General features: G+C 41.8%; 4 protein-coding genes across 5 annotated transcripts; 3 read left to right on the top strand and 1 right to left on the bottom strand.

Moving 5' to 3' along the window:
* Positions 1-771: 771 nt before the first annotated feature.
* LOC129815046 (transcription factor MafB-like) lies at positions 772-2,831 on the bottom strand. The gene has a single exon (XM_055868350.1). The coding sequence runs from the start codon at positions 2,548-2,550 to the stop codon at positions 1,558-1,560; it is 993 nt and encodes a 330-aa protein (XP_055724325.1). The 5' UTR covers positions 2,551-2,831; the 3' UTR covers positions 772-1,557.
* A 43-nt stretch (positions 2,832-2,874) lies between these two features.
* Positions 2,875-7,325, top strand: LOC129815045 (DEP domain-containing mTOR-interacting protein-like). Of its 2 annotated transcripts, none has more exons than XM_055868347.1 (9): positions 2,875-4,178; positions 4,571-4,749; positions 5,006-5,129; positions 5,380-5,558; positions 5,708-5,920; positions 6,064-6,201; positions 6,483-6,553; positions 6,662-6,766; positions 6,856-7,325. In XM_055868347.1, exons 1-9 carry the CDS (start codon positions 4,093-4,095, stop codon positions 6,982-6,984), a joined length of 1,224 nt encoding a protein of 407 aa, XP_055724322.1. In that variant the 5' UTR covers positions 2,875-4,092; the 3' UTR covers positions 6,985-7,325. The 2 variants fall into 2 exon arrangements, with proteins under 2 accessions (XP_055724322.1, XP_055724321.1); XM_055868346.1 differs by having other exon boundaries at positions 6,061-6,201.
* A 3,798-nt stretch (positions 7,326-11,123) lies between these two features.
* LOC129815043 (activity-dependent neuroprotective protein a-like) lies at positions 11,124-18,040 on the top strand. Its single transcript, XM_055868344.1, has 4 exons — positions 11,124-11,509; positions 14,504-14,620; positions 14,835-14,927; positions 15,181-18,040. The coding sequence occupies exons 2-4, from the start codon at positions 14,513-14,515 to the stop codon at positions 17,434-17,436; spliced, it is 2,457 nt and encodes an 818-aa protein (XP_055724319.1). The 5' UTR covers positions 11,124-11,509; positions 14,504-14,512; the 3' UTR covers positions 17,437-18,040.
* Positions 18,041-18,367: 327 nt separating this feature from the next.
* Positions 18,368-22,414, top strand: LOC129815044 (bcl-2-like protein 1). The gene is made up of 3 exons (XM_055868345.1): positions 18,368-18,526; positions 20,707-21,376; positions 21,625-22,414. Exons 2-3 carry the CDS (start codon positions 20,861-20,863, stop codon positions 21,766-21,768), a joined length of 660 nt encoding a protein of 219 aa, XP_055724320.1. The 5' UTR covers positions 18,368-18,526; positions 20,707-20,860; the 3' UTR covers positions 21,769-22,414.
* Positions 22,415-22,896: the final 482 nt, after the last annotated feature.

Here is a 22,896-nt window from a genome sequence, read left to right as displayed (position 1 = left end):
TATAGCCAATAACCTTGATCCTGTTAAATCACAGTCCCAATAACCTGGAATGTTATAATGTACATTGGGGACTTTCACTGCTCTTTATTGCACACAGGTGAATGAGTAAAATGTTGAAGGAATATGTCATAGTTATCATAAATGCTGTATTAGGCATCATGAGCTGTTTGCGTGATTTAGTATATGCACAGACCAAACTTTTAAAAAGGCTTCCACAGCTTTCTTGGAGCCTGATGTACAATGCGTATACTCCAAGTGCAAAGTTCACACTTGTTTTCTCAGATGGAATGAATCCTAGACGTTATGGTATGGTGAAAGAAAGGAGTGTAAATGGAGAGACATTTGTTTTAATCAATCAATCACTCAATAACCTTTTTTATAAAAACACATTTGTCACAGCTTTGAATTTGGTGTTTTATGGAGCTCCTTCTTGTTGTAATGACTGTCCTTCTTTCCACATCAATAAGCCTAATTAAAAGTGAGCAAGATGACTTGCGTTCCTTTACATTTTGTCTGCCTGTCGCACTACACTTCTCCTTTATACAGACATGAGTAAAATAATAATCATACTGCTAAGTGTTAAAACAATATGGCCACATAAAGCAAACCTTTGTCTCTATAAAAAAAATATATATTCTGGAGAAAGGAAATATTACGAAATCTAAAGCCACTAGCTTCCATGATCTAGTCATGGAATCAATGAAAGAATACATAAGTGAGCCAGGAAAATGTTTATAAGTGGATCCAACAATTACTCAGACTAACACAAAGAAGTATTAATGGCTTTATTGATCTAAAGCAGATGACAAATGATTTCAATACAGCTGGATAGGTAACAAAAAAAATATGGTCATTTGCAGGCAATAACGCATCATAATAAAAAAAAAAATGAATCTAGCTCTTTTTCTTGAACAATTAACAAACATGTCTGTGAAAGAAAAACAACACAATTTTAAGCCACATCTGACCAGCAGAACCAGGTCCTCAAAATGCAATGTGAGTCAAAGGATGTCCAGCACAAGGAGACATCATCATCAACCATGTATGCATTATATTTGTTAGAATAGAATTATCACAGAAAAGCACTTGAGTGAAGATCTTAACACAAATAAGTAAAACCATTTCCAAGTGTTTTGATGGATGAATCAATTTAAGAGAAAATTGAGAGTCGGCCTAGTGGCCTACATGAAGCAAAAAATTAATATTGTAATTCTCGTATGTAATGTACTTTCATAAATCAGACTGGTTATTCAATTTAGCAAAAGTAAGAGGAACTATTTCAAGTATGTTCGTGAAGATGTGTGTGTGGCAAAGTAGCCTACAACAGCCAAGTTTAGGCCTACTAAATAGACAGTTCCATACATGTCCAGCATGCATGATTGATTATAGATTAATATTACAAATCTGACTTATTATCGTAATAATTTTAAAAGCTGAATTAGATGATAGGTTTGCATCAAGAACTAGTATGAAATCATTAATATTGTTCAAACAAATAAGCATATCAATAAAAAAAAATCAGTAAAATAGATTTTGTGGCTGTTACAAAGAATAAACTCACATAAAATACTCGGGCGAGGAAGGATTGTCACTGGTTGACCCAGTTTCATGGTAACCATTAGAACCAGTCAATTTCTCGCATTTGAGTTTATATGCGTCCCTCTCGCGTGCCAGCCGGTTGAGCTCGTTCTTTAACTGCTCCACCTGTGTGACAAGGCTGGTCTTCTCATGCTCCAGAACGTGCTTCAGCTGAACACGTTTGTAGCGGCAGGATTGTGCATAACCGCGGTTTTTCAGGGTTCGGCGCTTCTGCTTCAGACGCATCACGTCGTCCTTGGTCAGACCCCTCATGTGCCGATTGAGCTCCCTCACTGACATAGACACCAGCTGGTCGTCGGAGAAGCCGCTCTCCACGTTGAGTCGTCTGTCGTGGCGATTCTGCTGATGGAGGTGGTGCGCACTTAGCTGCGAGTCGGGTGAGTGCGGAGCCGAGTAGTCGAGGTCGTGCTTGTTGGGGTTATATTGATTTTGGCAGTGCATATCTTGCATATCAGGGGGACCCGAGAGGGCGTCGGGTTGACGGTTAAGTCCAGGGTACTGCTGAGCATGACCGTTGAGGTTATGTGCCGCCCCGTACCCTTCGAAATCCGATTGGAGAGCCTGTTGGTGACCGTGTGGAGAGGGTTGGTGCCCGTGGACTGTGGTACCGATGAGGGCCTCCACTGCGTCCTCAGGTGTCAGGCCAAAAGTGTTGGGATACATTTGCTGAGAATAACCTCCACTGCTGGGCGTCCAGTAAAGATCATCATCAGGGTTCCTCTGCTCACCCGGATTATAACTCGGTGATGAGGGCACCGAACTGCAAGGGGTGCTGACCGGGGTGGAGGAGACTGAGTCCGGTCTCTGGAGATCGCTGCACGGCCCAAAGAATGAGCGGTCGATCCCCTGCATTGTCTCCTTCTTCACATCGAACTTCATCAAGTCGAACGCACTGACATAACCCAAAGGGTTTTTCGGCAGACCCAGGTTTGTATGCGATTCGGCGGTCATTATTTTCTGGATCTATTTATCTTGGCCACATCCAAGGGTCACAAAACTCAATTCTTTCATGCAGTCTTTTGCAACAATTTCACTATTGGAAGACGTTTTATACAATCATAAGTCCGTCAAATGAAATCTACAGTGAAAATACGCGTGCGCAAAAATGGAAAGAAACCCGTCTTCTTCACTCAAAAGTTTAGAAACACATACAGTAGCCTATTAATCGGACAGAAGAAAAGTGCTCAGAGTCCACGGCGGGGCCAAGAGCTCTCTGCATGTGTGTAGCGCTACTGGTTTATGCTTGCGAGCGCACTTTCTTCATAAAGAACCGTTGCATGATGTCACACGATATAGACTACACCTCCATGCTCCTCTCCAATAAAAAGACGGCGAGAAGGGCAATTTGCATAATAGCTGATGTATGTGTTTTGACAATCCAGCAGAGGTTGAATGTAGAATGTAGCCCACATTTTTTTTTTTTTTTTACATAGACCTGCAGACAGACATATTGTACACGTTTTCTAGGCTACTGTGGCCTACTTCTTTATTTAATTTGTGCATTCGTTTTTCTTTCTTTCACACTTCTCCTCGCCAATTGATGTATTAAAAGTGTTTATTATGAAAGACCGTTTAGGAACTGATGCTGGAATGCAAAACATCTGAGGACTAAATAGGCTATGTTAATTCTGTGGGCTATATGTCCAGGGATATATATATATTGTAGTCAATAGGGCTAGTAAATAAACATTTAGTCGCCCTAAATGACCATTCGACTTTCCATATAAATAACATAAAAGCATCACGGTTTTAAAGTCACGGTTATATTTGGACTACGGTGCTTATATTTAAGGGGAAGTTCATTCTGCAAAAAGACAATTAAGAATTCTAATAGAGCTGTTGTGCTTTTTTGAATAATCCACCACCACCCATAATAAACAAATAGCCTATCCTATCTCTAATCCATGAGTACCTCATTGAAAATAAATGTTTATATTCCACTTGCATGTGTTCTATTTGATTTCTCCTTACATTATATGAAAACCACAAAGGGTTGATCATAGAGCTAGAAATAGGCTAATTCTAAATAACTGTATTTCTATGGGGTTTCTCCTGAGAGTGGGCAGCCAAATGTTATATTTATGGATCTATGCTGACCCCTTGAGGTGATATGAGGTAAAACATCATTCTTGCCCCTCAGTTTATACTGAACTGGGAATGAAAACTAGTTGTCTCATAGCTACCCCGTTCTTTTAAAATTAAAACAAAATGTGAATGTTGGCTTTTTTTATAATGACCTTGCCAAAAGAATGTAAAGAGCATGCACATTAGCCTATACCAGGTAAGTATGATAATGGTGGCTTGTGATTTTCTCAGCACATCACATATTGTACTTTCTTGTAGCCTTCTCTCCCTCTGTTTGTGTGTGTGTGTTTATACATAACATCTATCCAACATGGTCAGAGGGTGCTGCTGGGCACTAGTTATTTGGTAAACATACAGGCTTCTAATGAAATGAGTAGTTGTTTTTCAGACCAGTGACAGTAAAGGAACATGGAGAAAATGGGAAGCAGCATAAACAGAAAATCAATGGCCAGACTGCACAAGGCTAAAGTTATGATTGCTGGAGAACAACTGAGGTATGAGAGAGAAAGTGTGTGTGTGAGAGAGAGAGAGAGAGAGAGAGAGAGAGAGAGAGAGAGAGAGAGAGAGAGAGAGAGAGAGAGAGAGAGAGAGAGAGAGAGAGAGAGAGAGAGAGAAGAGAGAGATTGGCTTTCTTTATGGTTATGCTACCTGTTGAAACGTACTGTGTGGAAATCTGACAAGCTCCTTCCAGATATAGTAGTTTGCATATTTTCTTCAGCTGACCTTCCAATTTAATGTAAACATTTAATTATAAGAGATACAATATATCATATAAGAAATGTCAACTGAAACTGATTCAATTCATGTTTGAATATATTTCTTAAGGTGCCCTTGTCTACTTATAGTAGTTATAGCTGCTTTATTCAACATTTTACCTCACTGCAAGGTTGAGGCTGCATGATGGCAAACTGATCAAGGATCGACGGTACCATCTGCGCACTTACCCCAACTGCTTTGTAGCCCAAGAGCTTACAGACTGGTTGATCAGCAACAAGGAAGCTCCCGATCGGGCCACAGCAGTCTGCCTCATGCAACACCTGATGGACCATGACATTGTGCACCATGGTAGGGCACCACAATAACATTCCTCAGGGGATATAAAATGCATAGTAGCTTTTCCAAGAGCTTATAGCCCTGACACAGGACAAAGTGCATATCCAACTCCTATAATGCTGTTTCTCACAAGAGCATAAGAGCTTTGCCAAGATACTAACATTGATAATTGATATGGGAGATCCAAAATGCTGAACCATAAAGTAGGGCAATGTGAAGACACTCTCTAGACGTTTCCTTTGTCTCTCTTCCACTCTGATCTCTTTAGTTTGTGACAAGCACCCTATATTCAAGAATGCAAAATTGCTGTACCGTTTCCGTAAGGATGATGGCACATTTCCATTTAACACCGAGGTGAAGGTCTTCATCCGAGGACAACGATTGTATGAGCAGTAAGAACTACTTTGTTCACCCTGGGGGTCTCTATCTGGTAGGAACAAGTGTCCTTGCTGAGGTCAAACCTATCTTAGGGTAACCACATCATCTGTATTATGTTCTCAGTATGTGCTAGTTATAGTGATTATGGACTGAAACTTGAAACTTTACCAACTGGATACACAAGTTTGTGTGTAATTGTTCCATTCATTCTGTCTCTGGAGTGCAAAATGGATGTGACCTGATTTGTGTGTCTGTGTTTTGTAGTCTAATAACTGGCAGAGACTCCATTCTGCAACTAAGGGAGGAGCAGGGTGTTGCATACCAGCGCTCCATCCCTGGCTGCCAGTTGATGGACTGGTTGTTACAGAATGGAGAGACAGAGAGTAGGCGCCAGGGTTTGGAGTTCTGCCGTGCTTTGCTAGAGCATGGCATCATTCAGCATGGTGAGTTATGTTACCTTTTAACCTTTGGCTGATAACATTGGAGGTAATACTGTTTCCATAGCCTCTCACAGTTGATCGCCTACTCAAATTACTTCTATCAGAAAATTAGTATGATACTTTTCCTCTCTCCTCTTCCCAATTCCCATTAGTGTCAAAGAAGTACGACTTCTTTGACAGTAGATTACTGTATCAGTTCTGCATCAATTTTCGCCGCCGGCGCCACCTGTCTGAGCTCTTGAATGAAACTGAGCGAGACAAAAAGGAAGGTGCATCAGTGCATGCACTGGAGGACAACCATGCCGACAGCCCCTTTGTCCTGCCCAAGATCCCCCCACAAGAGGAACGCAGTGGGTTTCAATCTGGTAAATGCAAACATAAAAACAAAGCAAGAGCTCTAAAATACTTCATATGCACATTTCTTCCAAGGTTGCCTATAGTGTTGTGACACAGTGGATGAGTTGTTTATGCACACATGCATGCGTTTATGTCTGACCTTTCATAGCAGTGCAGCCCAATAAACCATTGAAGATGATACCCAATGTGCATCAGGCCATTTTGAACTCTCTGCAGCTACATGCTAGTGGATATTTACCCCCTGCCACACTCTCCTCTGCCCCAGTGGTGAGATGCAATCCAAAATCAGGTCAGATCGTCCCTCTGTTCTTTTTTGACATAATTAGTTCTGTTCAGGCTTACACAGATGTAGTCTCCCTAAGCAGTTAGTTTCTGATGAAGGCCATTAAGGGCAAAACATAATGTTTTTACCGAAAAGTATAACAACATTTAAAAATAGTTCATATTGAGCAAGAGCGCCTACTTTTTCTGACCTGCCAAGTCGCCCAGAGGGCAACATGGTTTAGCAATGCTATTGATAAAATCATGTATTTAAACACCGAAATGAAAACTCTACATTGGTTTTGACAGTACTTAAGAGGAATGTAACATGTGAGGAGCTACTGTCCCCTGGTGCACCCTTCATCAAGAGAGTGTTGACGGTGAGCTATAAGGCCAATATACTGTATGTCCTTCCTCTTTCTAGTCTTGTCTCTATTGGGGAAGTAAATATGTATTTAGCCCCCTCATACCAGTGTTTTGCATCTCAGGTGATGGGAGATGCAGTGGGCTGGGGCTTTGTGATCAGAGGTGTGGCTCCAGTTTACGTCCAGGCAGTCGATCCTGGAAGCCCTGCTGCTGCTGCAGGGGTTAAGGTAACACAAACTAAAATAGTTACACACACAGTAATATATTAATATGTGTTTATCATGACATTCTCCTGTACTTCTACTTCTATGCCTAGGTGTGTCAGTTTGTGTGCCAGGTGAATGGGCGGAGCGTTCTCCACCTGGATTACCTCCAGGTCACCAGGTTGGTGATGACCGGACCTCGCACTGTTGTGTTGGAGGTCATGGAACCACTGGGGTCTTGAAGTCCCTTCAAAATCTTCCAAAATCAGCCTCCAAAATCTCCTGAACTAATAACTCCACTATTGTGTGCTGTGTGCCAAATGGGAAAGTTGTGGTATCTTTGGCTGCATTTAGACAGGCAGCCCAATGATGATCGTATCCACTAATTGGTCTTTTGACCAGTAAAATCAGATCTTTTCACACCAGAGCTTTTTCAGCGCAGATCTGATTCGTCAAATGATCAATTACTTAAAAAGATTAGAAGTGGGATGCCTGTCTAAACCCCGCCCTTGTAGCCTACAAAAAGATCTGTAAACTACTTCCAATTTCTTAGTAGTCTTGAAATAAAAATTATCCCAGTGCATGGCTTTGTTGTTGAGCATCCATGGCTGTAGATAGCTGAGTTGTAGATTCAGCCTGTTAAATATTATTACGTCTATTCATGATGTAGCTACAGTAGCTAGCCTAGAGAGAAATTGGCAGTGCCTGCCAAAATTATACTGAAGAAAAATATAAACAAGGCTATATGAGCTGAAACAAAAGATCCCAGAAATGTTCCATATGCACAGAAAGCTTCTGTCTCTCAAAAAAAAAATACATCCTTGTTAGTGAGCATTTCTCCTTTGCCAATATAATCCATCCACCTGACAGGTGTAGCATATCAAGAAACTGATTCAACAGCATGATCATCACACAGGTGCACCTTGTGCTGGTGACAATAAAAGGTCAAACTAAAATGTGCAATTGAATGTTAATTTCTCTACCATAAGCCACCAACAACGTTGTTTTAGAGAATTTGGCAGGACGTCCAACTGGCCTCACATCCACAGACCATGTGTATGGCGTCTTGTGAGCAAGCCGTCTGCTGGAAACAGAGTTCCCCATGGTGCGGTGGGGTTATGGTATGGGCAGGCATATGCTACGGACAACAAATACAATTGCATTTTATCAATGGCAATTTGATGCACAGAGAACCATGACAAGATCCTGAGGCCCATTTTCGTGCCATTCATCCACCTCCATCACCTCATGTTTCAAATAAAATCAAACTTTATTTGTCACAAGCTCCGAATACAACAAGTGTAGACCTTACCGTAAAATACTTACTTACAAGCCCTTAACCAACAGTGCAGTTCAATAAAGAGTTAAGAAAATATTTAGCAAATAAACTAAAGTAAAAAATTTTTTTTAAAGTAACGCAATAAAATAACAATAACGAGGCTATATACAGGGGATACCGGTACCGAGTCAATGTGAGGGGGTACAGGTTAGTCGAGGTAATTTGTACATGGCGGTAGGGGTGAAGTGACAATGCATAGATAATAAACAGCAAGTAGCAGCAGTGTACAAAACAAATGGAGGGGGGAGTGTAAATAGTCCGTGGCCATTTGATTAATTGTTCAGCAGTGTTATGGCTTGGGGGTAGAAGCTGTTAAGGAGCCTTTTGGTCCTAGACTTAAAACAGTCTATGACTTGGGTGACTGGAGTCTCTGACTTGGGTGACTGGAGTCTCTGACAATTTTTTGGGCTTTCCTCTGACACCGCCTAGTATATAGGTCCTGGATGGCAGGAAGCTTGGCCCCAGTGATATACTAGGCCGTACACACTACCCTCTGTAGCGCCTTAAGGTCAAATTCCGAGCAGTTGCCATACTAAGCGGTGATGCAACTGGTCAGGATGCTCTCGATGGTGCAGCTGTAGAACTTTTTGAGGATCAGGGGAAACATGGCAAATCTTTTCAGTCTCTTGAGAGGGAAAAGGTGTTGTCATGCCCTCTTCACAACTGTCTTGGTGTGTTTGGACCATGATAGTTTGTTGGTGATGTGTACACCAAGGAACTTGAAGCTCTCGACCCGCTCCACTACAGCCCTGTCAATGTTAATGGGGGCCTGTTCGGCCCGCCTTTTCCTGTCGTCCATGATCAGCTCCTTTGTCTTGCTCACATTGAGGGAGAGGTTGTTGTCCTGGCACCACACTACCACTACCAGGTCTCTGACCTCATCCCTATAGGCTGTCTCAGCATGATAATGCACGGCACCATGTCGTAAGGATCTGTACACAATTCCTGGAAGCTGACATGGCCAGACATGTTTGGGATGTTAGCTGGTTGGTGTGTTTACAGACATATTTAATTCCCAGTCTGCTGTCCCCACATGCTTCAAGATGGCCACCATTGTTCCTGTACCCAAGAAGGCAAAGATAACTGAACTAAATGACTACCGCCCCGTAGCAATCACTTCTGTCATCATGAAGTGCTTTGAGAGTCTAAAATCATATCACCTCCACCTTACCGGTCACTCTAGACCCACTTCAGTTTGCATACCGCCCCAAACAGGTCAACAGACGATGCAATCGTCATCACACTGCACACTGCCCTATCCCATCTGGACAAGAGGAATACCTATGTAAGAATGCTGTTCATTGACAACAGCTCAGCATTCAACACCATAGTACCCCCCAAGCTCATCATCAGGCTGGAGGTCCTGGGTCTCATCCCCGCCCTGTGCAATTGGGTCCTGGACTTTCTGACGGGCCGCCCCCAGGTGGTGAAGGTAGGAAACAACATCTCCACTTCGCTGACCCTCAACACTAGGGCCCCACAAGGGTGCGTGCTCAGCCCCCTAATGTACTCCCTGTTCACCCGCGACTGCGTGGCTATGCATGCCTCCAACTCAATCATCAAGTTTGCAGGTGACACAACAGTAGTGGGCATGATTACCAACAACGACGAGACAGCCTACAGGGAGGAGGTGAGGGCACTCGGAGTGTGATGTCAGGAAAACAACCACTCACTCAACGTCAACAAAACAAAGGAAACAGTAGAGGGAGCACCCCCCTATTTACATCGAAGGGACAGCAGTGGAGAACGTGGAAAGTTTTAAGTTCTTCGGTGTACACATCACGGACAAACTGAAATGGTCCACCCACACAGAGAGTGTGGTGAAGAAGGCGCAACAGCGCCTCTTTACCCTCAGGAGGCTGAAGAAATGTGGCTTGTCACCCGAAATCCTGACAAACTTTTACGGATGCACAATCGAGAGCATCCTGTCGGCTGTATCACTGCCTGGTACGGCAACTGCACCGCCCTCAACCGCAAGGCTCTCCAGAGAGTCTGCACAACACATCACCGGGGGCAAACTACCTGCCCTCCATGACACCTACAGCACCAGCTCGGCCATCGCTCATCCATATATTTATATGTACATATGTAACAGTATAACTTAGTATAACCACGAAGCATCGTTACCCATCGCTCCACAAAGGCCACGGCCCTTGCAGAGCAAGGGGAAACCCTACATCTAGGTTTCAGAGCAAGTGACGTAACTGATTGAAACGCTACTAGCGCGTACCCGCTAACTAGCTAGCCATTTCACATCCGTTACACATAGTCTCATTCACCTCTTTAGATTTGTGTGTATTAGGTAGTTGTTGGGGAATTGTTAGATTACTTGTTAGATATTACCGCACTGTCGGAACTAGAAGCACAAGCATTTCGCTACACTTGCATTAACATCTGCTAACCATGTGTATGTGACCAATACATTTTGATTTGATGTGGATGCTCTGGATCAACGTGTATGACAGCGTGTTCCAGTGCATGACAATATCCAGCAACTTCGCACAGCCATTGAAGAGGGGTGGGACAGCGTTCCACAGGTCACAATCAACAGCCAGATCAATTCTATGCAAAGGAGATGTGTGGCACTGCATGAGGCAAATGGTGGTCACACCAGATACTGACTGGTTTTCTGATCCACGCGTCGCCCCTACTTTTTTTTTTATACATCTGTGACCAACAGATGCATATCTGTATTCCCAGTCATGTGAAATCCTTAGATTGGGGCCTAATGGATTTATTTCAATTGACTGATTTCCTTATATGAACTGTAACTCAGTAAAATCTTTGAAATTGTTGCATGTTGAGTTTATATTTTTGTTCAGTATATGTAAAAAAGGCAGAAGTATTCCATGGGCCCACATATCCTGAATTATGTGGGTGGGTCCAGATCAAGTAAAACATACTTGTAATGAAACTTTCCTTAATTATACACGCAAGAATCATTGTTGTGACTTTTTAAACAATTACATACTCAGTGCTAAAGAAAGCACGTATCTCAAAAAAAAATCGTAATTTAAAAACTTCTCATCCCCAAACATTCACTTCCGTCTTTTTCTCCTCGCCATTTTGGATTGTATTGTTGATTTGGTTGGGGGTTAGTTGGGAACATTCAGGAGAGAAGGATTGATTGACGATTATCAGAGTCTATTGTAACAGTCCAATGTATCTTATCTAATATGCACTAGCATGTATCACAAATATTTTGCCTGTTAGAAATTAATCTAACATATTGCAGATGGCACAGAGATTCGGCTAGCTAGCAAAGCAGCAACACCGGCTTGGCGAAGACGAACAACAACTGCATCATTGAGTTGGATTCAATCGTTGGCCAGCTAGCGAGCTAACGTTACTTGTAAACTAGCATACTATCTCAGTAAACCAGATTTGGGCTCCCAGTTTTTTTGTGGTCGGGTTCGGAGACATACCAGGTAAGATTGGTTGGAGGAAAGACGCACCATTTGTTTTATAATTAGCTAGCTAACATTAGCTAGCTACATTGTGAGGCAACTGTCGTTAACTAGCTGACAAACATGCATGGCTACGCTAGCTAACTGGTCGGCTGGACGTTGGCTAACTACTGCATGCTAGCCAGCTCGCGTTATACTAAGCTTAACCCCAGACGTCAACTAGCAATTAAGTTAAATAGTAACTAGCATCCATTATGTGTATTTCTTATTTTCTTGTATTTAACAACGTTTTCTAAATAACCAACGTTGTGGTTATCAAGCTTACCAACATCAGATCTAACGTTAGCTGAGTTCTTTAACGCGCGTTAGTTAGCTGGCTTCTATGCTTGCTAAAAACGATGCCCTTTCACGGTAACAATAGCTAACGTTAGCTATATACTACCCAGGCTTTTCAGGGCACTGACATTTGGAAATAGTCTCTAGTTTTACTGTTAACAATGTATCTAAGTAGCTAGTTTAGGTACCGTAAGTTCAAAAGCCTAACTTGCAGGCACAACTAAGCCAAGTTAGCTAGCTAATTTAAAGTTAGCTAGATAGTCGTCTCAAAATCGTGGACTGAACGCTACCATTATTACCACGTTTAGCTTGCTGTAGTCACGACATCACAACCTAGCTAACTAGGCCAAAAGATCTGTTGAAAATAAATCAGGTTGTGCCAGAACTGAAGTCCCATCACTTCTGTGCCATTCATGCGGCTTGTGATTTAGCTATGATTTTCAACCGCAAAGAATCATAACTAACTTCCTAGCTAAGGCATCAGAGTGATTTTATACGAAACATGGGCATACATTTTTTTTGAGGATTTTCACTAAATGTAATCCATAGAATGGTCCTTTTTGGAGGAACGATTGTTGACATATATTTGACATTGGCTCTAAAAGCTTAATTGCGAATTAATTAGTTGGTATGTTTGACATTTTGGCCTTACCCAGGCCTCCTTTAAACCAGTTAAAGGTAACTAAATATAATCGAAATGTCCACTACAATATCCCCAAAACCAATTCTTTATCACGAGAGTGCCAGAAACAATAACTAGTAATGCTGCATACTCAAAGGTTAAAATCTCACCTTAATGGTAAAAAATAGTAACGGTATACATTTACTGAGGTGTAGTCACTTTTGAGGACAAAAGCTCAAGTATCCAGTACAAGTATGATATATTTAATTCCTATTCAACAAAACTGTATGAGTAAGGCTTAAAATGACCTGTATGCTTTCTAAATAATGTATATTCAAATTCTAAAATGACTAAAAAGATTTCACCTTCCTACTGTAAAATGCATATTTGTATGTTTAGTGTTAAACAAAATGTGCATATTTTCTAAAGGTCTCTTAATCAAAATGTCTTCCCCCGATAGTTGTGAACGATTCAAAGAGCTCTAACTTGTCTTCCTGAACTTTTTAGGAACTCGACTTTCATCTCATTAATCTTGTCCGTCTATGACAATGTTTTTTTGTTTAACATGTATGAATTATTTTAGAGTAATGGCTATAAATTAATTTCTGAATGTGCTACTGTGATGAAATCACACTCTCCTGCTGCGCTACGATGTAAGGATTGCAGGCATATGCTTTGTTGGTGATGTAGGATTCAGCCAGGAGTTGAAAAGAAAATGATATGGTAGGAGGGACATCCCAGCTTCAAGTGGTTTCAGGTTTCACAGGCTAAAAAGGGGAGCTTACATCTAAGAGGTTTTAAAAACTCCATGTTTAATCTATAGGCAGGGCCGGTTCTAGCTTTTTGGGTGCCCTAAGTGGGCCCTTTATTTTATTTTAAACAGTGGCCCCCCTCTTGACAGCGGAGACAGAAATGTACATTTTAACGTTCATTTCCTGCAATTTAACACATTTCGTCATGGGATGGATCATTTTTACATGTTATAACAAATTTCAAGCAATTCTACTCAACTTTAATCCTTAACAAGCTGACTACACTGCGAGCGTTGCAAAATACATTTAGAAATCTATATTATTCAATTATTGCATCCACACTGCTCGTGCGTGCCAACGAGCGCCTGCGTTGCCAAGGACTAAAATAGGAGTCAGTTTTATTTCTGACGCAGATCGCACTGCAAGTCCTGCCTCTCCCATCTCCTCGTTGGTTTATAGAAGCAGGTACCCAGTCGAGGGTGGCCAAGCTTCTTCTCACAGAAATGTCTGTAGCGTCCGAACGGTTTGGCCGACAAACTTTTTTAAGCACTCTATGGAAAGGGGAGACTGACAATCACAATGGTGTTATCTGTTTTGCTCTATGACCCCCCCCCCCCCCTTCCCACCTAGTAAGTCAAGTGTCACGGGACTACACATTTTGCCATGACTTATGTTATGTTAATGATATCTAAGAGAGGGTGACTATCAAAATCAATGGGGGCCCCCAGGAGGTCAGAGCCCATGGACACGTGTTGTGCGTGTCTGGTTGGTATTCGCCCATGATTACTACAAGTTTAGATAACTCGCTAGACTAACCAATCTAAAACTTGGATTGCCTACTATGTGTGCCATAAGTTATAATTTTTAACTAGCTGAGATCCCACTCTGCAACTTTGATATGCCCGTAGACTTGAGTCTATTATGTTCAACAATTTATAGAAAAATGTGCCAAATCAACAAACAAAATATTAATAAATTAATGTAAGAAAACTGTTATAGATTGGTTATCTGACAACGTCACAAACGATGCGTGCTATTCAATGTGGCAAAAGTCTGTGTGTTGTGATTCTGGGTGGCCAGATAGCTAGCAACAATGACAAGAAGCTGCCATGCGAGGAATCGTAGGTAGCTCATTTCAGCTATTTTTATCTTATTCTTGATACCATGTCTTGTTTTGACTGATGTCATGACTATGCGAATATGGCTAAAATTCGCTAGCTAGCTAACCATCAACTGTAACGATGTAGGCCATATAGATTTGACAGTAGTACTAATAGAATTCTCCCTGATTTATTCTTCTTGCAGACTGGAAAGATGTATCAACTCCCTGTGAACAACCTCACTAGCATACGGAGAGCAAGGAAACAGGTGAAGAAGGCACTTAGTGACATTGGACTGGAGTACTGCAAGGAGCAAGCGGAGGTGAGCTTAAATGTTTATTTTTCATAGCTTTTACCTATCACTAGGGTTTTGGTTGAAGTGTGTCTGACTTCTGTGAGTTTCATTCATAATGTTGTAGTCACTTGTGCTCTCAAACATTGTGGTGGTAGAAATGAATAGGCATATATTCCAATTTGACAAGATCCAGCATACAGTTCTGTGATTTCTGATCAAAATGCTCTTCCCTCTCACATAGGACCTCAAAGAATTTTGCCCAGATGAGAACTATGTGAAGAATACTGTCTGCCTGGAACTTTGTTCATGGGATCCGTCATTCTCCAAAACACAGGTAAATCACTCGCACTAGTCAATTTAAAAGATTGGTTATTCAATTACCACTTATTTTGGGGTTCGTAATGATTATAGTGCTTCTTTGTTTGTCACAATCATAACTAAAACTAGTTTTGGATGAAGGAGCAATCATTAACATTTTCAAAATGTTGTGATAAAAGTAAAACAATTAATTAAAAAAACAATTAATAAAAAAAAATGTTAGTGCAGTGTCCCATTCTTAAACTCTCCTGGGTATTTGTGTCTTACAGGAGTACCGGTCAAAGCCTTTCTGCTGCACAGAGTGCCATTTCTCTTCCAAGTACTACTCAGGCTACAAGAACCACTTTCGAAATGTTCACAGGAACAACTTTGAGAGCCGCATCCTGCTCAACTGCCCTTACTGCACATTCACTGCAAGCAAGAAGACTATGGAAACGCATGTCAAGGTCTTCCACATATCCAGTGCGGTGCGTCAGGGTCTGGGCGCCTACCAGGGGGCTGCTGTGGGTGCAAATAACAAGGTGGAGAGGGCAATGTACTATTGCAAGAAGTGTACCTACCGGGACCCTCTGTACAATGTTGTGCGAAGGCACATCTACAGGGAGCACTTCCAGCATGTGGTCTCACCCTATGTTGCCATGGTCTCAGAAACATCAGTCAAAAATGGAGCCAATGCTGTCAATGGTAACAACATCCTCTGTAAGCGCTGTCAGTTCTCCACCCGTAGCTATGAGGCGTTAGTGCAGCATGTCATTGAATATCATGAGCGCATTGGCTCTCAGGTGACAACCATGATTGGACATGCTAATGTTGTGGTGTCTAGACCCCAAAGCTATGGGATGACCCAGAAGGGTTCTGTTGTGACTGGGGGTCGTACTCTGACGTCTGAACAGGTTAGCCATATGGTGGGGGCCCATCAAAAGCAGGGGCCTTCTGGACTGAAGAATATGACCAGTCAGTCCTCTATTGCTGGCCAGCGTTTGACCATTCCTGGCCATAGTGGGTTGGGAGAAGGCAGAGCCTCCTTATCCAATAACTTAACATCACCCTCAGGAAAGCAGGTTTCTGGTGCTAACGCTAGTCTTACATCCCAAACACAGAAGTGGAAGATATGCACTGTCTGCAATGAGCTCTTCCCTGAAAACCTCTACAGTGCTCATTTTGAGAAGGCACACAAGGCTAAGAAGGTATGGGCAATTGCGAAGTTCATCATGAAGATCCACAACTTCACCAGTAAGTGTTTGCTTTGCAACCGTTATCTGCCAAGTGACACGTTGCTTAACCACATGCTGATCCATGGGCTCACCTGCCCACAGTGTCATGCCAGCTTCAATAATGTGGAGAAAATGCTGGATCATGTGGGTCAGGCTCACCCAGATGACTTTGTTGGTCCTCCAGCTGCCTCCCCGCTTACCTTTGACCTCACAATTGGGCAGGCTAAGAACAAGATCATACAGCTTATTGTTATAACCTATAACATGAAGGAACCTGTAGCTGCCCAGGAGCAGTCTATGGCTTCCCATGCTCAGAACAGCTTCCATGCTCCAGTGAAAAGTCTGCATTCAAAGATGCCAGAAAGAAAGAATGACATGCTTGCCAGAAGTCAAGCCACTGTATCTGGCAGCAATGAGGTTGGCAAGACCCTATGCCCACTGTGTTTCACCATCCTCAAGGGTCCCATCTCTGATGCATTGGCACAGCATCTGAGGGAACGACACCAAGTGCTTCAGACGATGCACCCTGTGGAGAAAAAGTTGACGTACAAGTGCATCCACTGTTTGGGTGTCTACACCAGCAACATGGTGGCCTCCACGATCACTCTGCATCTTGTGCAGTGCCGAGCTGTGGGCAGGGCCCAGAAGGGCCCGGGACCAAAGTCTGCCTTAACACTCAACTCCTCTGGTGCAGGGTTCTTAAAGCGTCAGCTACCCACCCAAACCATGTCTGACTCCAAGAGGATGAAGATTAACAATGATGTTGGGTATTACCCCATGGACAAGCCAGGGGAGGCTGTGGATCTAGTGTTGGACCCCAGAAGCTATGAGCACAAGACCTATGAGGCACGAAAAGCCTTCCTCTCAGCCTATTTCAATCGTCGCCCCTATCTAACCTCACAGGAAGAAGAGAAGCTGTCTGCAAGCCTGTGGCTCTGGAAGTCTGACATTGCCAGTCACTTCGCTCACCGACGGAGGTCATGTGAGAGGGACTGTGAGACCAGGAAATTGAAAGTGCTACTTGGCTTTGACATGCAGGCACTCAAGGGACTGAAGCATGACATGGACTTTGAGGAGAAAACCAAGTTCCCTGTCACCTCAGTGGAGAAAGCCTTTAAGTCTAGGCCGACACTTAACACAGACCAAAGCAAACGATGCGAAACAATTAACTGTACCCTCAAGCTAAGTACTTACACAGAAGTGACAGAACCCATATCAATTGACTCGTCTGATAGTGAGTCAGAACAAGAGGACTGTTCTGTTAAGAATGGGGAAGTTGACACACACAAATCTGTGGATGTCACATCTTAAGAGAAATCAAACCTGCCCGAAGAGAGAACTCCAAGCATTGATGGGCCTTCAAGAGAGAAGGTGCCTTGGTTTGAGAACATGAGACATCAAAATGAGAGCAGTTTAAAAGACCTGCGGTACACAAAGTATAACGAGGGTTTTGTGCAGGTAATCATTGCACACTACAATTATTCGGTTATAGGAAAGTATGAGAGACTGACAGGACAAATGAAGACTTCATAAAGTCAGTGGGATGTGCAGTTTAAGTAAAGAACAATGACTTATGAATTAGGAACTACACAAGTATAGAAACAAACTTAACTTCTGGCTCCAGATAAAAGTTTGCTGAAGTGAGCTAAACAATGGTGCAAAATAAAATGTATGGCGTCTGTAACTAATATTGGCTGTAACATTGTACATATTTAGTAGGCCTACATTAGATTATGCATACATCCAGACTAATGTCACAATTTTAAGTGTAATAAAAAAATGTTCACTCTTCATATAGGCATATGGATTGTCCACCCATATGATGTATTATTGTCATTTACATTTTAGAGATAGCAGGGTAATATGTATGCCTATGTTCACTTTTGTTTAATAAAGCTGTTTGCAATTAACCTTCTCATTTGACCAATACTAGTATCATGTCATTGTGCCCCTCTGTTATGCAAATATATTCCATTGCACAAGTCATTTATTAAAATAAAAATGTTTGTTACATTTTCTTTAAATGTTTGGTAAATTGAAAAGGTCAACTCAGAGTAATATATCCTCAATGAAAGGGTAAGTAAATTATTTATAAAGATAAATATTTGTCCAAAATCTGAGGGAATACATTGATATATCAGAACACGGAATATCTGCCCTGTGACATTTTGAACACAGGTCTCAACTTCCGTTGTGCCTAGTCTGATTGGTTGTTAATTTAGTGAAAAGGCGGAACATCCGATCTACTTGAGAGAACTGGCCAATGGCCAACGTGCATTAATGGCCTTTTCGCTGCTGCAAATATGTCGATATTCTATATGCTTTTATGCACAAAAAGGAATCCACCTTTGAAAAAATCGATACCTCTCCCTTGAAAGGTACTTCAGTCTTAGTTGCAATTGTAAGTATGACAGACCATGGTATTTTTAATGATTGGGTTATAAAATATTACTATGGAGATCGGAAGCTTGTACAGTGTGTAGCTAAGCAATATATGAAGCTGTCATTTCTAGCTTGCTAGCAACGATGCTAATTTGATACGTATAACTCAGCTACATACATTCACTTATTTTATGCATACCGTATTGAGAAATTATTGCTTGGTTGTCACTTTTACTCCAGGTGATATTAACTTTATCTCAATACGTTTGTTTTTGAGCTGTGAAATCCATTTATATGGCTATTGCGCAGCAGGAAAGCAAACACATTTTGACAATTTGTTACTAGGAGCTAGGTTATGCACTCTTGTCAAACGTGCCATAATGTAAACAATAGCTATATTAGCCGTTTCATTTTATCTAGCGAAGAAAGCGCATTGTTTGGTGGAAATTAAACGCTTTAGGTCTGTGGCGGTCGGTGCCGTTTTAAAATTAGTATGGCCTTATTACTATTACAGCATATTGGACGACTGCCATTCGTATTCCATTCACCCAGCTCAATGTAACATCGATAGGTTTCGGCTACTACATGATACTCGAATTTTCCCTATACCCATCATGCGGTTGCTACAACCTAGCCTATGAACGAAAGTTTACAACGCAACAACAGGTTGAGAGAAAAATGTGAGTAATCAAGGTGACAGTGACACGTTCAATACTGTCTTACACACGTGCCTGCATTTAGCTGATCTAGGGTGTAATCATTAGTCCAGTTGCAAACGAGAGTTTCTATTCGACAAATGCAGTGACGTTTATTACCGTTTTGTTCCGTTTGCTTCCGTTTAAGAAACGTTTTTCAACAGAATCGGCTAAATCAATACACCTCTGATCAAACACAGTTCACTTTAATAGCAGCCACACCCTCCTCTCACATTTTCTCTTCATGTGTGGACTTCAGTGCACATCAGCTGCCTGTGACCACTCGAAAAAAACTTCATATCATAACTGCAAACCGCTACACACAGCCTACATTGTTGTCACCATATTAGCGAATGTCATAGTCAACATAGCTAATAGAACTAACATGTTAGTAAACCCACTACAATCATGCAGTACAGTGAGTGTAAAGTCAGGAAGCAGTTTAGCTAGCAGTTACACCAGTGGGCCCCGGTAGCAATAAATAAACAAAACCAAAAGTTTACCATGACTTGAAAGAGTTCCAGTGTTGGATAGACACAGCGAGCAAACATAGCATTCCTCTGTTTGGGTAGGCTAAACTATCTAGCTGCATTTGCTAGCTAAGTAAGTTAAAGTGAAAAAAATATAACAAAATGTATAGCGCTCTCTCTCTTGCTTCTCATTCAGTTTTGAAGAAATTAATTTAACTTTTAAACTATTGTCTTTCTCTCTATTTCAGTCAACTACTCACCACATTTCATGCACTGCAGTGCTAGCTAGCTGTAGCTTATGCTTTCACTATTAGATTCATTATCTTATTCTTTGATTGGTTGGACAAGATGTCAGGTCATGGTGCAAGAGCTCTGATAGGTTGGAGGACGTCCTCCGTAAGGTCTCATAATTACTTTGTAAGTTTATGGAAGGGGGTGAGAACCATGAGCCTCCTAAGGTTTGTATTGAAGTCAGTGTAGCCAGAGGATGATGGAAACTAGCTGTCCTCTGTGTACACCATGATGCCTCCCTACATAGTGCTTTTGAGGCTACTGTAGTCCATCATAGTGAAACAGTGTGTTTTATTCAATTATTTGGTGACATGTAAATATATTTAGTATAGTTTGGTCAAAAAAATGTAGATTTTGATTTTAAACACTGAGGAGGCTGATCCTCCCCTTCTTCCTCTAAGGAACCTCCACTGCATTTAGTTAGCAAAGACAGCTAGCTTGCTACCTGACGTCAATGGTATTAATTGCGTAATTAGTTTCATACATGTGTCAGCGGCTTATTTGGCGATGCATGATTTTTTTTTCTACCTTACCCAACAGATCTGGATTTAGCAAGACTTTCTATATTGGTTTATGTAAGGACTAGTAGATCATAACATTGAATTACATTATTTCTAGGTGATCGTGATGCTGCTGGGGCAGAGAGTTTCATTCTTAATGACAATGACCAATAGAATCCACAGTGTTTTCATGTGTTCTGCATCTGAGAATTTGTGTGTGTGTCTGTGTTTTTTTTCTTCCAGGGTGTGATTACTTGTTGCAGCCCAGAGGAAACTGCCAGACGGCAAGTCTTCATTCTAGACATCCCAGTTACAGTGTTAGGTATGGCAGGAGAGCCCAGCGAATCCAAATAGTGTAGAGTCAATGGATAAAGAGGGTGCATAGAAGGTGGAAAATATGTCTTACAGTAACAGGGAACTGGTGGTGTTTTTTATAAGCTATAAACTGTCCCAGAGAAATTATCCATGTTGTCAGTTGGTGCTGGAGGGTGCAAGTGGACGGACCGAGGGGGATGAAGCCATTGCAAATGGGTCTTTGGGGAACAACAGGAACGGCAGAAGCAATTTGGGTAAGCCTTCCTCTCCACAGGGGGGAATTGAGGCAGTGAAAGCAGCACTACGGGACTCAGTGGATGAGTTTGAGCTGCGTTACACCCGCGCCTTCAGTGACCTCTCCTCCCAGCTCCACATCACACCTGCCACAGCCTACCACAGCTTTGAGAGCGTGATGGACGAAGTGTTCAGGGACGGGGTCAACTGGGGTCGTGTGGTGGGCCTGTTTGCTTTCGGTGGGGCCTTGTGTGTTGAGTGTGTTGAGAAGGATATGAGCCACCTGGTGACGCGCATCGCAGACTGGATGGCCACCTACCTGGACAACCATATCCAGCCCTGGATCCAGAGCCAAGGAGGATGGGTAGGTTATAGCTGATACTATACATCCACACATTCTATATCCTTGTTATGGAAATTAGAAATACATTCTCATTGTCAACACTATGGTGTGTGTGTGCCTCGTTTGCTGCACCCACTCTCTCTAAGAAATTGAGGATACTATGATCGACTACCCTAAAAGGAGAAGCTACAGAGGGGTATTGAGGTACACTGATGGGTTGCTAACACATAGTTCACTGTATTTATCTTCCTCTCTCTGTTCCCTGAAAGGACCGTTTTGCGGAGATCTTCGGCAGAGATGCAGCTGCAGATGTCCGACGGTCCCAGGAGAGCTTAAGAAAATGGCTGCTAGTTGGGGTGATGCTGCTTTCAGGAGTACTGGTCGGCACTCTCATCATGAAGAAATGCCAGTGAGTGGTGGAATAGAAGCTACATCTACTTTACCCCCAGCACATATAAACCCAGCACATATAAACGCAAAATCAATGAAAATAGAACTTAATAGTTTGTTTACATAAGCCCAGTCTGCTTGTGCACTGACAGAAACCTGATTAGTAGCCCTGGATATTGCAGTTTTTGGGCAATCAATATGTAGCTTGGTGAGCTGTTTTACTACTCACGTCTCCTGTCCTGCGCCCTTCTTTTTACATTTTAAAAGTGATACGTATCATATCGTTTTATGATATTTTTCATATTATTGGTTTTATTTTTTTTTAATTTTAAGTTTTTAAGGGTGTTGCATTCAAGACTAGAGATGCTTTAAATGGACCTGATAAGCTAAGAGTGAATGGGAAAAATACAGCTTGTGTGATAGATTGTTTTCGTGTTTTTAGGTTTGTGTGTTACCCTGTATACCTTAGGACCAACTACAGACATTCTTTCCAAATGAACATTTGACCGATACCATTGAAGATTCTAAAATATTGTTTTTATTTAGTTTGCTCCAAGAAGTTAAACCAAACCTGTTTTCATTTGACATTTTCTTTAAGTGTTCCGTTCCTTCCTTGCTGTGCTGAAGTTTCAGGCATGCACTAAATAATAAAACATATTCATGTTTTAAGTGTTTTTGTTTTATGTGATTTACTGACAATAGTACAACACAGAGAGTGAGAACACTGAGTAAGTAATCAATTCAGATTGCAGCGTGGCCATTCTCATATGCCATTAGGGGGTGCATGTGCTCAACAAATACAGTTTCTGGAGTGACTATTTTTCAGCCTCAACTCTGTGCAACATATCAGGAATACCTTGTCCTGTTTCCCAGAGAGTGTTGATCTGAAGAGTGTATCTCTAATATACTGCTAATGTCACATTGTCTCTCGAAGCTCTTCGCTAGGAGAGTTTGGAAATGGCTTACAACACTGATGGCAGTGAAACATCCAACTTGGCTTGGAATCAAATTCCTGCTACCTTTGCACAATTAAAAGAAGCTATTGTAATCCCTTTGAATTTCATTTTGAATATATAGTATGTAGTTGTAAATAATGTATATTTCATGTTCTCATCCTACACAATGTAGTTGACTTTTTTTTCTTTTTCAAC

Source organism: Salvelinus fontinalis, chromosome 18, assembly GCF_029448725.1.
Source record: "Salvelinus fontinalis isolate EN_2023a chromosome 18, ASM2944872v1, whole genome shotgun sequence".
In the NCBI taxonomy this organism is placed as follows: domain Eukaryota; kingdom Metazoa; phylum Chordata; class Actinopteri; order Salmoniformes; family Salmonidae; genus Salvelinus; species Salvelinus fontinalis.
Note: the sequence above shows the minus strand (reverse complement) of the source record. Positions and strands in the feature narration are given on the sequence as shown.

What these genes read in the sequence shown, in the direction of transcription:
- LOC129815046 (XM_055868350.1), bottom strand. Translation starts at nt 2,550, where the DNA reads ATGACCGCCGAATCGCATACAAACCTGGGTCTGCCGAAAAACCCTTTG.
- LOC129815043 (XM_055868344.1), top strand. Translation starts at nt 14,513, where the DNA reads ATGTATCAACTCCCTGTGAACAACCTCACTAGCATACGGAGAGCAAGG. An exon ending in ACTGCAAGGAGCAAGCGGAG is followed by an intron (nt 14,621 to 14,834) that starts GTGAGCTTAAAT and finishes CCTCTCACATAG; the next exon opens with GACCTCAAAGAATTTTGCCC. An exon ending in CGTCATTCTCCAAAACACAG is followed by an intron (nt 14,928 to 15,180) that starts GTAAATCACTCG and finishes TGTGTCTTACAG; the next exon opens with GAGTACCGGTCAAAGCCTTT.
- LOC129815045 (XM_055868346.1), top strand. Translation starts at nt 4,093, where the DNA reads ATGGAGAAAATGGGAAGCAGCATAAACAGAAAATCAATGGCCAGACTG. An exon ending in GGACAACGATTGTATGAGCA is followed by an intron (nt 5,130 to 5,379) that starts GTAAGAACTACT and finishes TGTGTTTTGTAG; the next exon opens with TCTAATAACTGGCAGAGACT. An exon ending in GCATGGCATCATTCAGCATG is followed by an intron (nt 5,559 to 5,707) that starts GTGAGTTATGTT and finishes AATTCCCATTAG; the next exon opens with TGTCAAAGAAGTACGACTTC.
- LOC129815044 (XM_055868345.1), top strand. Translation starts at nt 20,861, where the DNA reads ATGTCTTACAGTAACAGGGAACTGGTGGTGTTTTTTATAAGCTATAAA. An exon ending in TCCAGAGCCAAGGAGGATGG is followed by an intron (nt 21,377 to 21,624) that starts GTAGGTTATAGC and finishes GTTCCCTGAAAG; the next exon opens with GACCGTTTTGCGGAGATCTT.